This window comes from Anolis sagrei, chromosome 5 (assembly GCF_037176765.1).
Source record: "Anolis sagrei isolate rAnoSag1 chromosome 5, rAnoSag1.mat, whole genome shotgun sequence".
NCBI lineage: Eukaryota > Metazoa > Chordata > Lepidosauria > Squamata > Dactyloidae > Anolis > Anolis sagrei.
In genome coordinates this window covers 177,449,469-177,465,222 of record NC_090025.1, presented here as the reverse complement: position 1 = coordinate 177,465,222, position 15,754 = coordinate 177,449,469, and the positions used below count along the sequence as shown (strand labels likewise).

Here is a 15,754-nt window from a genome sequence, read left to right as displayed (position 1 = left end):
CTGTTCTGATCTTAAAGGTAAATGTCTTCCTTGGACTTTTAAGCAAGACACATTCAGGATTGAGAGAGAGAGAGAGACTTAGACCCACCAATGGTGCAAAAAGCAAAAGCTATGCTTGGGCCAACAATCAAATTCTGCCCATTGAAGATGGAAGAAAGCTCTCTGAACAACAAATGTGAAAAAATTGTAATTATTAGAATGGAAAATATGTACACATTATTAACAATAAACAAAGTGGTAATCTAAACAATGTGGTAATCAAGAAGATACAGCTTTACCATTTGATCTTTTCTCCCAGTGGAACTGTAAGACAAAACAGGAACAGTAAGAGACACAAAACATGGAGCACAATACAACTCAGAAAAAAATTTATTCCCTACCTATGTATTTTATCAATTCTCATGTCCTTTAGGCACCAATCATTCCATATAATTCACCTGTAGCCTAGCAGAATCTGGTTTAGGACTCACCTTTCTTAGTGCTGCAAATGCTGGTCCAAAACCAGCCTTGACCTGAGTTTGACTTTTAATCCACTGAGGCAGCTTGTTGAAAATAGCTGGGCGTGAATACCTGTGATCTAAGAGCACAATGCTAGCAAAGTCCTTTTGATGTCGAATGGCTCTCCCTGAAAGAAAGGGCAAACAGAATGATCACGTAGCACTGCTCGCAACCATTACACCTGTCCTGCAACAGTAATCTTAGGTTACCTTTGAAGAACAGGAATTGTATGCACACAGATCTGAGCAATATGAATGAAACAATGGCTCATGCTACAAGTTACAGTTTAGCCACCCAATATTCTTTGTCCTTCAAGATGGATCATTATCTTGAGCAACAAAGTGAGGTAGTTTATATTTTTCTTTTTAAAATGGAAAAGCTTGTAATATATAAGTTTTATATCCATTGGGTTGCTGTGAGTTTTCTAGGCTGTATGGCCATGTTCTAGAAGGATTCCCTCCAGATGTTTCACCCACCTATGGCAGGCATCCTTAGAGGTTGAGGGGTCTGTTGAAAACTAGGCAAGTGGGGTTTATATATCTGTGAAATGTACAGAGTGGAAGAAAGAATTCTTGTCTGTTGGAGGCAAGTGTGAATGTTGCAATTGGCCACCTTGATAAGCTTTGAATAGACTTCCAAGCTCTGAATCATTGCAATAGATATGGCCTGGACAGGACCTAGGAGTCTTTGCATACAACATGTGTTTTCTTCTTGATCCTTCACCCTTTAGTTGCTAAAGCAACCTTGCATGTAAATTCCCATGAACATTTATTAGACAACAATATAATGGTGCGGCTGCTGATTCCACATAGGTCTGCAAAGTTTACCAGTTACCAAGGAAGAGCTACCCAAGCACCTATTTGCCAGCTTGGGATGATGTGTTGATGCTCCAAGGAGCCCTCTCCCCTTGCCTCTTTGAATTCCAGGCCATGTTCATCAAAAAAGTGCAACAGTTTCTAGCACTTCCCATGGCTTCCAGCCATTAGTTCCAGAGGAGTTTCCAAAGCTAGGAAATCAAAGTGCCGTTTTGGCTAGAAATTGAAAGGGAGATAGTTTGCGATGATACAAATCAGACATTTGTTATTGTTATCATGTCACTGCTACTATATTTTTAAAGAAACAGTATATAGAATAAGGTTTAATGTTGGGAAGTGCTTATTGTACTTTTAAAGGTTGTATATGTGATGTCATGGCCTATGGCTGGTACAATAAATAAATCATTCATTCATTCAAGTGCCATTTTGGGGGATGATCAAACCCTCAGCTGCCAGTAGCCTTACCTATTGACTGGTTGACTGCTTTCATGCACAAGTTGTCAATAAGCGTCCTGCCTGGGGCCTGGCCTGCTGCTTTGGGCTGGAGAGAGGAAACCAAGACAGCAGAAAGTGAATGAGCGACTCAATCTGTCCATTCCCGCCTTCATTTCTAACTGCCTTGTTCCATTCCCTCCCAGTAGTATACCAGCATATATCCAAGCAGCACAGTTACCTAACCAGTCACAAAGACTAATACCTCATAGACAAGTTCAAAAGTACAAGATAGTTGAACAGAAGCAGAAGTTGGCTGGGTATTCTAGTCAAGGTACATTACCAATCCTAGTTGGATCTGGGTTGAGGAGAGATTAACAGGATGGGCTCCTAAGGAAACCACATTGCCCTAATGAAATATGACAGACACTATTAGGATGCCTACGGCAAGGACAAACTGCTTGAGGGCAGAGGCGAAGATAAAATGCTTTTCAAAGCCAGTGAACAGAAAAATGCCATGGAAAGCCTACAACATCCGCAGTGTTTAGGTACAGCATAAACAGCAGAAAATACTACAGAAACAAAACATGAAACTCACTTCTTAGAAAACTGGGGCAGATGCTTCCCTTCTCTCTTTACTGCCGCTTTCCAAAAATAAATCTTTTTACAGAGAAACAACAGTATAATATTTTCCGGATGCAACGAACTGCCCCTGGCTCCATTTGTAGCTTTAAGGGAAAGTTCACACATGCATCATGAATGGATAATATTGAAGCATCAAGTAGCCATGAACCACTCAAGCAAAATGAAATATGCATGGTTTCCCTTCAACTTGGTCATAATTAATTTTCTGTTAAACCAACCGAAGGAATCCCATGTTTCATAAGCAAATCCCAAGTTCTTCCACCTGATCCTATGAGTCACTGTCGCAAATCACTAAAGTAGCAGTAAAGTAGCAGTTAAAATTCCATTATTACTTCTTTTCTCCCTCAAAAATTGCAAAGGCTGCAAAGCAAAAGCTTTCCGTTCAAAAGGTATTGGATTCAAGATATGCTTTCAGTAGTGGGACATATTTCAATCCTAAGTCTTTTCCTGAAGTCTCTGGCATTTTCTGCAGGTTTCCATTTCTCTCTGCACACCACACCTCAGCATAATAGTAATCATCATAATCATAATCAACTTTATTTATATCCCACCCTATCTCCCCAAGGGGACTCAAGACTCTCCATTAGCATTTTCAAGGCACTAGAGGTTGTTGTGAGGAGAAAGAAGAGGCAGAGAAATACACATCTACAGCCCAGATCCACACAAAAAACTAGATCCAACCCATTGGACATTATAATTAATGTGACTGCAACAAGAAAAAATAATAAGCTGTTTCAATCACAGCTCCCAGAACTACCCAGCCAGAATTATGACAGGCCATGCTGGCTGTGAGACTGGGAGAATTTTTCCTCAGCTTCTGTTCATCGCTAACAGCACAGCAGACCACAACTGTGAAGGGAGAGATGCTTGAGGCAAACACACTCTTGTATTGCTTTTACAGAATGCTGCTTAACAAGCAAACTTAGCTGAGAAGCAATGTGGGGGCTACATACCATTGTCTTATCAAGGTAAGCGATTTTCTCTTGAAGTTCTGGAGACTTGATGTTGGGATAGGGCATGCCCACCATGATCACACACCTGTGGAAAGAGTGGGAAGTTAAGCAGTGATGACATAATAGATAAACACACTTATACACAACCCACGCCTGTTGCTCACAAGCTAGTTATTTACCTTCCCAGGTCATCAGAGAAATTGATTCCTTCACTCATTTTCCCACCGACTACTGAAAACAGCAGCGCACCTGTCATGGGCCCCACTGTTTGGTTGCAACGCTGTGGTAGGGAAAGAAAAACGTTCAGCAAGCTGAAGGAGAAATAATAGAACAAACACTGTGCTCAGCCCTACCCCAGGACTTTGCAGCCTGCCATTCCTCCCTCCCTCACCTACCTTGATGCACTTGGCATACTCAGCCAGCACCTGCTCCACTTGGTTGGCTCTCTTTGGTTCTTGAAAAATCTGTTAAAGGAATGATGTGTTACTTACTATACAGGGAAGCTACATGAAAACATGCATGCACACACAAAGTAAGAGCCTTGGTGACCTATAGAGGCAAGCTTTTTCTGTACAAAAAGAGTGAAAAACTAAAATGGATTACAGCATTGCATCAACTGAAAGTGGTTTAAGCTCTTTTAAGCACAAAACTACTGTCCAATTCGCTTCTTGACTATGGATGTTACCACATGGAGGTAGCAAACAGCCATAGAGGCCATCACACAGTTATTCATTGCTGATCTATCACCTCCCCACAACAAAAACCTGTCAAAAGTCCCCCATTGCACCACAGAGCTGAAACTTATTTGTGTGATAATCTTCTGCCATCACAGAAATTACGTCAGAGGTAGGAATGGCCTTCTTCCCCATTCCTTTCACTGTCATTGATCTTATTTTATTTTCCCTTTGCTGCAATTGAACAGTTGTGGCTACTAAAATAAATAATAATAATAAATAATGAAACCCAGTGTACCTATCCAAACGTATCTCTCTTTATGAACCATCTCTAAGGTTAAGATCATCCGGGGAGGCCTTGCTCTCAGTTCCACCCCCCTCACAGGTGCGACTGGTGGGGACGAGACACAGGGCCTTCTCAGTGGTCGCTCCTCAACTATAGAACTCTCTCCCCAATGAAATTAGATCAGCGCCCTCCCTCCTGGCATAATAGATAGTTATATGTTATTGTTGTTTTTATGTTAGGTTTCATATGTATGTGAGGCATTAAATTTTGCCACAGGTATGTTGGAAACTGCTCTGAGTCCCTCCCTGGGGTGAGAAAAGTGGTATACAAGTGAAGTAAATAAATAAACTGCAAGATCTGGCCATTCGGTTTATAGAAATGTAACTTCTGATTTGCAAAAATAAAAACAAAACAATTACAAAGTCCCTGATTGGCTTGTACCGTTTCAATCTGAATCCTAAGCAAATACTATCATGCTCTCTGCACTTCCAGAAACCATGTAGCAGCAGTTAATGTAATTTAGATCCGAGTATAAATGATCAGGCATCCAGCAAAAATCATTTATTCATTACTGGGTCAGAATTTGCCATATAAATGTCCTCTCCGCTTCACTGTGCAAGAAATGAGTGCAATGTAAGGAAAGAGATGAAAACTCTGAGCAGAGGCCCCTAATCAGCCAATAATTGTTTGGTTTTAAAAATGATCTGCTTCCATTCAAATACCCCATTCGCAGCACTGGCTGTGCAATCACCTTCTTCTTTGCAGCCAGTTGAGTTAGCAGCCCCGTCTTGCCCCAGTGCATGTACACCTGCTTCTCATATTCATAGGAAGGGAAGAAGCACACCATCCCACCAGGGACAATGTTGCACAAGTTGCAAAGAATCCTGCCTGTCTCCTCCATCTGAAAAAAAGGAGATTCAGTGACTAGCAAGGTCTTCAGTGAGCAACCCAACTGCAGACTCCAAGCCACCCATTTTCGCCCCCAACTCCAATGGCAACATGGTAGGTAAAAAAGAGGAATGGTCCTACTTAAAAGCAAGGCACCGCCATTACTCAAGGCGAATCCTGGTGAAAGGATGCTACAACTGGCAGTGAATTTGGTGGGTCCAATGTTCCTACTATAAACTGCTTGCCTCTGCAATGTATCTGATAACTAAGCACTCATTCCAAATGCTGGTCATAACACAAATCAATCAATTCATCCCTAGGTGATGTAACAACTCCAGCAAGAGGGGCACTAGGCCCCCCTCCTTAATATAATGCCTTCCAGCTGTACTGGATGACAACTTCCATCATCCACCCCCCAGCAAACATGGCAAATGGGGGCTTTATACTACATGGGGAGTGTGGGCAGGGCCTGCGCCAAAATGTTTCAATCCTAGAGTTCTAGAACAGCGGTTCTCAACCTGGCGGTCGCGACCCCCAGGAGGGTTGTTTGGCCATTTTGGAGGGGTCGCGAGGCTGCCTCCTTAGGCCCTGCCCCCAATGCGCGAAGCCTCCCTTGGCTGGGCCACAGTCCCGCCTTCCAGCAAGGCCGCAACCCAGCTGAGGACCCACCTCGCCTCGTGCAAAGTCTCCCTCGGCTGAGCCTCATTCCCGCCTTCCGGCAAGGCCGCAACCCAACCGAGGGCTCCTAAGTGCAAGGCCTGGCATCACGCGAAGCCTCCCTCGGCTGTCGTGAGGTTTTCCCAGCCAGCAAGGCCGCAAGCCAGCTGATGGCTCCAAAGTGCGAGGCCTGGCTCTTGCCTGGCTCTCAACACTTGCCAGCCAACAGGGATGTGAGCCAGGCAAGAGGCTCCATGTAAGGCCAGGCGGCGTGGTGGATCCTCCCATGCCCGGTTCTCACTGCAAGAGCCTCCCTATCGGATGTGGGTCCAGACTCCTCCGTAATGCACCAACAGCAACTTCGTAATGTCAAGGTATTGTCCCCAAACTTCTCCAGTATTTTATGTTGGTCATGAGAGTTCTGTATGCCATGTTTGGATCAATTCCATAATTGTTGGAGTTCTGGATGCTCTTTAATGACAGGGGAATTATACCTCCAAGCAACTGCAACTCCCAAATGTCAGGGTCTATTTTCCCCAAACTCCGCCAGTGTTCAAATTTGGGCATATTGAATATTCGTGCCACACTTGGTCCACATCCATAGTTGTTTGGGTTCACAATGCTCTCCAGATGTAGGTAAACTACATCTCCCTTAAATCACTGCCAATTCCTCCCAAACCCCTCCAGTATTTTTTGTTTGACGCGGGAGTTCTGTGTGGAGGTCTCAGTGGTCTATGGAAGTCAGAGCTGAATCGGTTGAAGGTACTGCAAATCCCATCATCTGTTTTCCATACTCTCCAAACATATTTTTTTCTTATTAATCATGATGCTTTAATTATGCTGAATTTGTAACAATGAAAACACATCCTGCATATCAGATATTTACATTACAATTCTTAACAGTAGCAAAATTGCAGTTATAAAGGAGCAACGAAAATAATTTTATGGTTGGGGGTCACCACAACATGAGGAACCATATTTAGGGGTCACGGTGTTAGAAAGGTTGAGAACCACTGTTCTAGAAGGTTCCTAAATGCTGCACATGCGCAGGAAAATCCTATAAGTTCGATTTTCACAGACACCACAAAGAAGAAAAGAGCAGTTTGGCATATTCCACCAAATATTCCCCCTATCTATCTATCTACCTATCTATCTAGAAACAATTGAGTATGCATTGCATTTTTAACCTTCTAGACCACACCTAAAAGCTTCTTCCAAAATACATCCAGGGATTACTTCCCCCAAAGCCTTCATTTCTCCTACGATTTCCATTTTGGTGCCCAACTCACAGATCTGTTATTTTTCCTTTTTAACATGCTGGGAGCAGCTGCTGATTTGTTGGGCTAATGCACGCTTCTTCGGGTGTTTTGAACTTCAGCTCCCAGAATTCCTGACCATTGAACAAGTTGCCTAGGGCTTCTGGGAGTTGGAAGCCCAAACACCTGGAGGGCCACAGGTTTAAGTCACCTGGTCTAATCTGTTCTCCCCTTTCTTTCACTTTTGATGCTGATACAAGTTCAGTACATAATTCTAGAAGCAGCTGCTTGTTTACATGGCCTGTTTCAGGTATGCAAACACAGTTCCAAAAGGCATCGGTTACACCAGATTTGTACTTGGATTTCCCAGCTCAAGATTTATTTCATTGTTTTCTGCAGATAGTCTATGCTGCAACCCATCAGTCTGTGTTTCTCTATTCCTCCTTCACCATCCTACCAATTCAGATGTTTTAAAAAAGCATCCAGCTAACAGAGAACAAAGAGGAGAAGAGGAAGCTGGGTGGGCAAAAAAAGCCTTTGTTAAAAAAAAAAGAAGAACATCACTGTTGGAAACTGAGTTAACTGAGGTATGCCTGCATATGAAAGCGGAGCATTCACATAAAACTCCAGAGATGCTGTGTAGAGCCTTCATGTTGCCTACCCCTTTTTAACATCGCATTAGAAAGAAATGTGAATTGATTGAGTTCTTTTCCCCAGGAACCAACCTTCAAAAGATCAAAATACTCCAGGAAAGTATTCTAAATCCACATCCTGATTCTTTCCAGAGGAATCAGTGTAAAACCTTGTCCATATAAGAATGCCATCCCCATTTAGTCTTTATCTCCTTCACTGAGCCCAAAACATGAAGCACCACAGAAAGGGACAAAGATACTGACCATCTGAGGCAGGCCTCTTTTCTCATAGGTGAATTCCAGCTGCTGATTGGATGGACCGCTGCAGAGGATGATGGGTAAAATGTTGTCTGGGGGAATCACATGACCTGATAACAAGCAATAGACAGAAAAATAAGAGGCAGAAAAGCTGAACAGGAGTCTTGTAACACGGGCTGGTAACCTGAATAGGACAACCTTACATCTCCCAGAGGTTTGGCCTACATCTCTTACTGCCTCTTACCACTTAACATCCTGGTTAGGTGCTTCTGGGAGCTGCAGTCTAAAAAAACCGGTGGGCCAAAGGCTCCCCAGTTCTGTTATAAGTCAAGTGATGCATAATAGATCCTCTGCATGCAGGTACTCTCAGTCCCCACAGCAGATTTCAATAACCAAGCAAACAGCATGAAAAAGAGACCCTTCTCCTACTAGCATTTAAATATTCTAAATCAGAACTGTCAGATCAATGTGAATAACTGAAAAAAGCAAATTAAACTAGTGTCAGGAAGAGACTAGAATCCCCAATACTTTTTAAAAGCTGTTAAAACATTAGAGAAAAGAAATGGGAGGGGTAGTTTGGTCATGACCCTGAAAAATGTCTGGAAAAGCAGAATTTTCAGAATCCCATAAATACAAGAAATCTGTACTAATTCTGCCTTGAAATTTAGAGATAGAAAATATTACCTTTTCACGATTTATTTATTTATTTATGGTCTTTGTTTATAATCTCTCAGCACACAAGGGCCCACAAAGGAATGCACAATAAAAGCAGTGTTCCTTATTTTTCCAAGCTCTGGTCATCCACATGGGTCACAACAATTCTGCATGGGTAATGCAGTGTAATGTAGTAGTTGAACATCAGGAACTTTGCTATAATGAGCTACCACAGCCCTTCTCCAAGGCATTCTGAACCTTGTGGAGATCAGGGTAAGAAGATCAGAAAATCACTTCACTACGTCTCCGTAAGCAGATGCAAAGTGATTACATTGCTTGTTGAGATCCTTCAGAAATTTCTGTAGGGAGTTCAATCATTTTGCATCCAATTCTGGGGACGTTGACAGATGCTTCTCCATCAGGCATGGAATGGCTGGCGAAGAGGTTCAGTGCCTCCATAGCAGGTGAAGGACTTTGTTTACTGAGGATGGAGGAATGGGATACCAACTTCTACAGTGACCAGAAATAAATATATTCCAGCACAAGGCTAGTTTACACCTAGGTATACCACTTACAGTATGCTGGCCACTGAATGACACTTCTCTCATTCCATCTTAGGCAGAACATTTGGGAAGAGGTTAGACATGTTTACATGACAATATCCTAAGCCGCCAATAATCTCCAAAAGAAAATAAGCCTTTGAAATACCACCCAAAAATTGTCTCTGTTTTGGCAGGAAAGGGAGAAAAGATGGCTTGGCTCTCAAGTAACATCGTGCTTATGCTAATAGTGAACTTCTCTGAGCACCTGTTCTTATGTAATCAAAACAAAACCACCCCCACGCAAGGAGGAGGGATGAACACAAGGAGGAGGGGGAAGGTTGGCAGATGTACAAAAATCCCAAGGGGCTTATTAAAGAAAGAAAGAAAAAGTGGGGGGGGGGGGGGGGCAAAACATAGCCTAAAAGAAACTTAAGAACTTAGTACTGTTCAGTGTTTCTCAACCTTCCTAATGCCGTGACCCATTAATACAGTTCCTCATGTTGTGGTGACCCCCAACTATAACATTGTTTTTGTCACTACTTCATAACTGTAATATTGCTACTGTTATGAATCATAATGTAAATATCTGATATGCAGGATGTATTTTCATTCACTGGACCAAATTTGGCACATATACCCAATACATCCAAATCTGAATACTGGTGGGGTTAGGGGTGTGTGTGTTGATTTTCTCATTTGGGAGTTGTAGTTGCTGGGATTTATAGTTCACCTACAATCAAAGAGCATTCTGAACCCCACTAACGATGGAATTGAAACAAACTTGGCACACAGAACTCCCATGTCCAGTACAAAATACTGGAAGGGTTTGGTGGGCATTGACCTTGAGTTTTGGAGTTGTAGTTCACCTACATCCAGAGAGCACTGTGGACTCAAACAAGGATGGATCTGGACTAAACTTGGCATGAATACTCAATATGCCCAAATGTGAACACTGAAGGAGTTTGGAGAAAATAGACCTTGACATTTGTGAGTGTAGCTGATGGGATCTATAGTTCACCTACAATCAAAGGATATTCGGAACCCCACGAACAATAGAATTGGGCCAAACTTCCCACACAGAACCTCTATGACCAACAGAAAATACTGTGTTTCCTGATTGTTTCTGCTGATCCTTCTGACACCCCCTCGTGACCCCCCCCCCCCCCCCCAGATTGAGAAATGCTGCTATAGACGGTCTGCATGGAATGTTGAAGAGGAAAATCAAAAGCCAGTGAGCATGTGGTATGGAACAAAGTACCTTATAATTGAATCTAGCAGGTCGTCCTCCTAAAGAACACTCCACACAACATTTTTTTACCATTTTCAGTTGTGATTGACATATTGCCTTATCTTAAACAAGCCACACTCAATTTATACAAATTTGCGATATGCAGACCACTGGTGCCATAATTACATTCCCCATCTTAGTTTGGGGGAAAAAAACCACAATGGTCCTCCCTTCAATTCCCGTTTCAGAGGGGTGGAAACACAGCTGCTATTGCCAGATGATGCTGGCTGAGGTTCCCCATGTAAAGCACAGCCAGAGTTGAATGACAAGAGGAGTTGCTGTCAGCTGTGGCATTTTGGCAGGGAAGGAGGGAGAGCAAGCAAAGCTCAGCCCCACGCAGTGCCACCCCATCTGCCTGGGCCCACCTGTTGTGATTTCTGACACAAAAAGCACATTCCCCACCTGAAAAAAGCACTCACCACAGGAGAACTCTTCAATCCTGTCAGCACTGGCACCTGCGCTTTGGAGCAGCTGTTCCCGGAAATCAGCTATCTGCAATTCAGGCAGCAAAATATTCTGAAGTTGTTTTTCAACCTTTAAAAAACTTAACTGCTGGATTGCCTCAGTCTTTGTTTACATGCATGATCAAAACCATAAACGGGCCCTACTATTCCTCTCAAAGTTGTCATATGTCAGTCTGAGTGGGATTCCAGTTGAGACATTATTTGGGCAAACCTACTGTCGCACTGACAGAATTTTACAGAATTTTTTTTTTGCTTTCCACTGGTAATCTTCTTATATTTTCCCAGCAGTAATGAAAAAAATGTCATTTTATAAAAAAGAAACCCAAAAAACAAATCAAAACAAAAAACCCCTGTGTATTTTGAGTATAAGAGTTAGCCCCCTGTGGGCATAGTTCAAAAAGTAAACCCTGTAATTATTGCCCTAAAAATAAGTTTCCGAAATACACACACCCAACTCCAATATTTGGTACCAGCTCTCTAAGGAAGGAAAGGTTCTGCTACTAACCATGCCATCTCCCAGGTAAGACCCCTATAGGTTATATAAACGAAGGTTTTCTGGAACTTTGAATTATGAGGCACATCAGATGCAGGGCAGCACCTCAACCCCCAAACTCCACATTGTTGGTCATGCTGGAAATGGGCTGCTGTGACTTACAAATATGGAAGGGAGAACAGTGCAATAGAAGACACAGAACCCTTTTCTCTGGACAACTCTTCCGGTAATTTTCGAGTTTCTGAGATGCTATCTAAAGCACAGGGACTGTGGTGCAGCTGGCTGAGTGTCAACTGCATTAAGATCACTTCTGACCAAAAGGTCATGAGTTCGAAGCCAACCCGGGTCGGAGTGAGCTTTCAGCCAATTGTGTAGCTTCTTGCCGACCTTTGCAACCTGAAAGACAGTTGCATCTGTCAAGTAGGAAAATTAGGTACCACCTATGTGTGGGGAGATTAATTTAACTAATTGACAAAGCCATAAAAGACTCCAGCAAAGCACCCCAGCAAAGCATGCTGGGAATACGGAAGTACTTAATCAGTGTCGCAGATGGACGGTGAAGCGACGGCTCCCCTGGTGGCCAGAAAATTGGAATGTTAAATAGCCTCTGACTGTCTGTCTATATGTGTTGTGTGTCTTTGACATTGAATGTTTGCCATATATGTGTACATTGTAATCCGCCCTGAGTCCCCTGTGGGGTGAGAAGGGCGGAATATAAATACTGTAAATAAATAAATAAGTAACTGTTAGAAACATCCATGTGCCTCCCTCCCTGGGCCCCATTGCCCTCCTTGAGGCTGCCACAGAACCAACGGCCCAGGAGGGCCACACCATTTACTCTTGTTATTCTTTGTTCGTTTTGGCAATGAATATTTGCCACTTTGTTACTTTGGTCTGTAAACCGCCCTGAGTCCCTTTGGAGAGATAGGACAAATATAAATATTATTATTATATGTGTTTTTCAATAAAAAGCACTACAAGCAAAACCACGCTAAAGGAGGAGCCAAAGCGAACCACATGGTTGCAGGATGGGCAACTGTTTTAGGATTCTGGACTGATTTTCTAGGGGCTAAGCAGGCTGTCAAAATGCCGTAAAATGAAAAGAATGAGACCAAAGTAGTCAGAATACCACTTCTGGATTTGAAAAAATGATACTTTTAAGTAAACATTCCAAAAGGGTCCTGCAAGCTACCATATGTAAAAAAAATGACCCCCAAAATGGGTCTACTTATACATAGGTAAGTGTGGGACCTCATTTTCTGTTGCTGCATCTTTGAAATGCCAACTTGACAAAAATTGTGACACTGATGGCTTTTGGTGGCTTCCTGACCAGAGTAAAGAAAGCAGAGCCGATGGGTCCTTCTTTCTTTCTAGAGCAATACCGTGTCTGTTCCTCTGGCTTTTTGTTTCATCTGCTTTGCAATTAGGATGACACAACATCACCTTCATTTGGCTACTAAAGAAAGAACTATAGTGCCACCGTGTGGTTTTGCAATACCAAATCATCTGATGACTATTTTTAAAAGAGCCATTTCTCCCCATCACTTCTCTCTTCACCTGTGTTTTATTTCTGGTTAGAAAATAATCCATGAAATGCTCAACTTAAGAAATACTGGCTGAAATCTTCAGACACCAATCAATATGTGAGGCACTCAAACTTGTTGCTTGGTGGAAGGGTCCTTTTATTTATTTATCTAACCCAGTGGTTCTCAACCTGTGGGTCCCCAGATGTTTTGGGCTAAATCTCCCAGAAATCCTAACAGCTGGTAAACTGGCAGGGATTTCTGGGAGTTGTAGGCCAAAACACCTGGGGACCCATAGGATGAGAACCACTGACAGAAATGCAAAACGGTCAGGAAGGGGGCAGGCTGCTAGCCTGTGCAAATATGACACCAAGGAATAAAAGAATGTTTAATTCTTCTTCCTCTTTTATGACTTCTCAAGTTGGAGGTGATACATAGAAAGAGAGGCTTTGTTTAAAATGAAACAGTAACTCAATTTATTTGTAGCATTCTTGTGACAAAAGCGTAATGGCTACAAAGGTACAAATGCTTGCTGGATCCAAAACAACATTTCAGTATGAGTTTCATACGAAAGCTGACTGGCACAACTTGAGGATCACAACCAGATACAGTGAAGACATCTGCCCTTGCGCTGTGCTACTCTGCTGCTGAGTATGCATGCCCAGTGTGGAACACATCTCACCACACTAAAACAGTGGATGTGGCTCTTAATGAGACATGCTGCATTATCACGGGGTGTCTGCGCCCTACACCACTGGATAAATTACACTGCTTAGCCGGTATTGCACCACCTGACTTCCGCCGGGAAGTAGCAGCCAATAGTGAAAGGACCAAGGCAGAGATATCTCCAGCTCATCCTCTGTTTGGGTATCAGCCAGCACGTCAATGACTTCAATCCAGACATAGTTTTCTAAGATCTACAGAGACACTCGCTGGAACACCTCAGCAAGCAAGAGTCCAAAAGTGGCAGGCTCAAACCCAGAACCTCAATCAATGGCTGATAACAAATGAGAAACTCCCCCCTGGGCACACAGAGGACTGGGTGACTTGGAAGGTGCTGAACAGACTGCGCTCTGGCACCACAAAATGCAGAGCCAACCTTCAGAAATGGAGCTACAAAGTGGAATCCTCGACATGCGAGTGCGGAGAGGAGCAAACCACTGACCACCTGCTGCAATGCAACCTGAGCCCTGCCACATGCACACCAGAAGCACTCCAAGTGGCCAGATACTGGTCAAAGGACATTTAATCAACTACCAAACTCACACATTTTGTATTTTCTCTGTTTGTTTGCTTTGTTCTGTTAGAAATGTAATATAACTGACTGGCTGCCCTGACATGAGAAATAAAATAGTATGGGTTTCATTCAATCTTTTCCTTCTTCCCAAAGGGACTGTTATACTAATACATTAAAACAGACTTCATGCTATCTTTAACCTATTCCTTTGACCAACTTTCCAGCTGTTCTTCAGCTATGTCCTCCCTGTCTCTATCTCACTGACCAACCACACCAGAATGTACACTTGGGCTTCTCCAACTGTCATCTTTCACTCGGGTCCCCTTTCAAATCTTGGCACCTGCTCATTTGCATCCAACCAATCAGGTCACTTGCATGCAAATAACTTCCCTACTGGTGCTATTGCTCTCTGGGCACCACAAAATGGTTGCTCACACGCCAGCCCTTTAAGGTAGGTCACTTCCTAACTTTCTAAGGCGAGCCAAATTCACTATCAGATAAGACTCTCCCTCCGCCTGCCCCAAGGACCCCATATCACATTTACCATCCCCCAAGAAAGCTCAGGATGTGTGTGTGTGTGTGTTTTTTACCCTCCCCATTTTGTATTCAATCTGTACCTAAATAACTTTGTGGGATGGTGGGGGAGCAGGGAGAGTATAAAAAGAAAGGCTGAAACGCTATGGAGAGAGAGTTGGGGGGGGGGAAGAGAAGGGGTCTACATTGTTAATTGTAGCAATGTTTCATGCTTATGTCTATGCTTGATGCTTTTATAGTTTTAATGGTTATTTTCTACAGTTATATGTTACTGATTTGGATATGTAATATTTTTGTATATACGTGAGGCATTGAATTTGCCATTTATTGTGTTGTAAACCGCTTTCAGTCCCCCCCCCCCCCCCCCCCCGGGGTGAGAAAAGCAGTATAGAAATTCAGTTAATAAATAAATAAATATGTGATCCATCATCTTAAAGATATTTAAAATGCCTTTTACAATTTCACAGGGATATCAACAAGCACCCAGCTCCCCAACTCTACTATTGCTAACTTAGAAGGAAATGCTACATTAATCAAAAGTTATTGAAAGCAAGCAGAATCGCCCCTTACGGGTTGCATAGTGCCCCCGGCGATGATCACAGCCCGACATTCCTTCAGCACTTGGGCAAAGTGCACTGCTGGATTCAGAAGAAGAAACTTGAGGCTGCTGAGAGCTAAAGTGCCTGAAAAAGAGAAATGCCAACATATTAGAAGAGTTAGCAATCTACCAATTTAATAATAGTAAAGAATGGCCATATAGTATCTGGCTCCTATTATATTGATTCTAAGGATTGTCAGCATAGTATGAGGAAAACCTGAAAGAAAGGTAATAACTGATTCAACAGAAAGCTCTAACCAGCTGGCACCTTTCCCACCTTTTCATGCTGGAGTATTCTTATGTACTACTTTTCACAACTCCTCTGCTTTTCAACATGCCAAAAGGCACAGAAACTTTTTTAATGGCTTTTCATTCATTACCTTTTACCTTCAGAGGAAAATATAAGCCATATTTTATCTCCATTGGA

The 15,754-nt window shown here is 42.8% G+C and overlaps 1 protein-coding gene across 2 annotated transcripts in view; it reads right to left on the bottom strand.

Annotated features, from left to right (window-relative positions):
• Window positions 1–174: 174 nt before the first annotated feature.
• The window catches only part of DDX11 (DEAD/H-box helicase 11), a 32,321-nt gene continuing 16,741 nt past the window's right edge, over window positions 175–15,754 (bottom strand). The window contains exons 18-27 of one of the 2 annotated variants that reach the window (XM_060776761.2): window positions 15,300–15,412; window positions 10,898–10,970; window positions 8,001–8,104; window positions 5,055–5,204; window positions 3,739–3,807; window positions 3,523–3,623; window positions 3,344–3,428; window positions 1,779–1,854; window positions 471–625; window positions 175–303 (exon numbers count right to left, since the gene is read on the bottom strand). In XM_060776761.2, the coding sequence (XP_060632744.2) occupies window positions 259–303; window positions 471–625; window positions 1,779–1,854; window positions 3,344–3,428; window positions 3,523–3,623; window positions 3,739–3,807; window positions 5,055–5,204; window positions 8,001–8,104; window positions 10,898–10,970; window positions 15,300–15,412 (971 nt within the window). In that variant the 3' untranslated portion in view covers window positions 175–258. The other variant, XM_067469261.1, reaches the window with a different exon arrangement.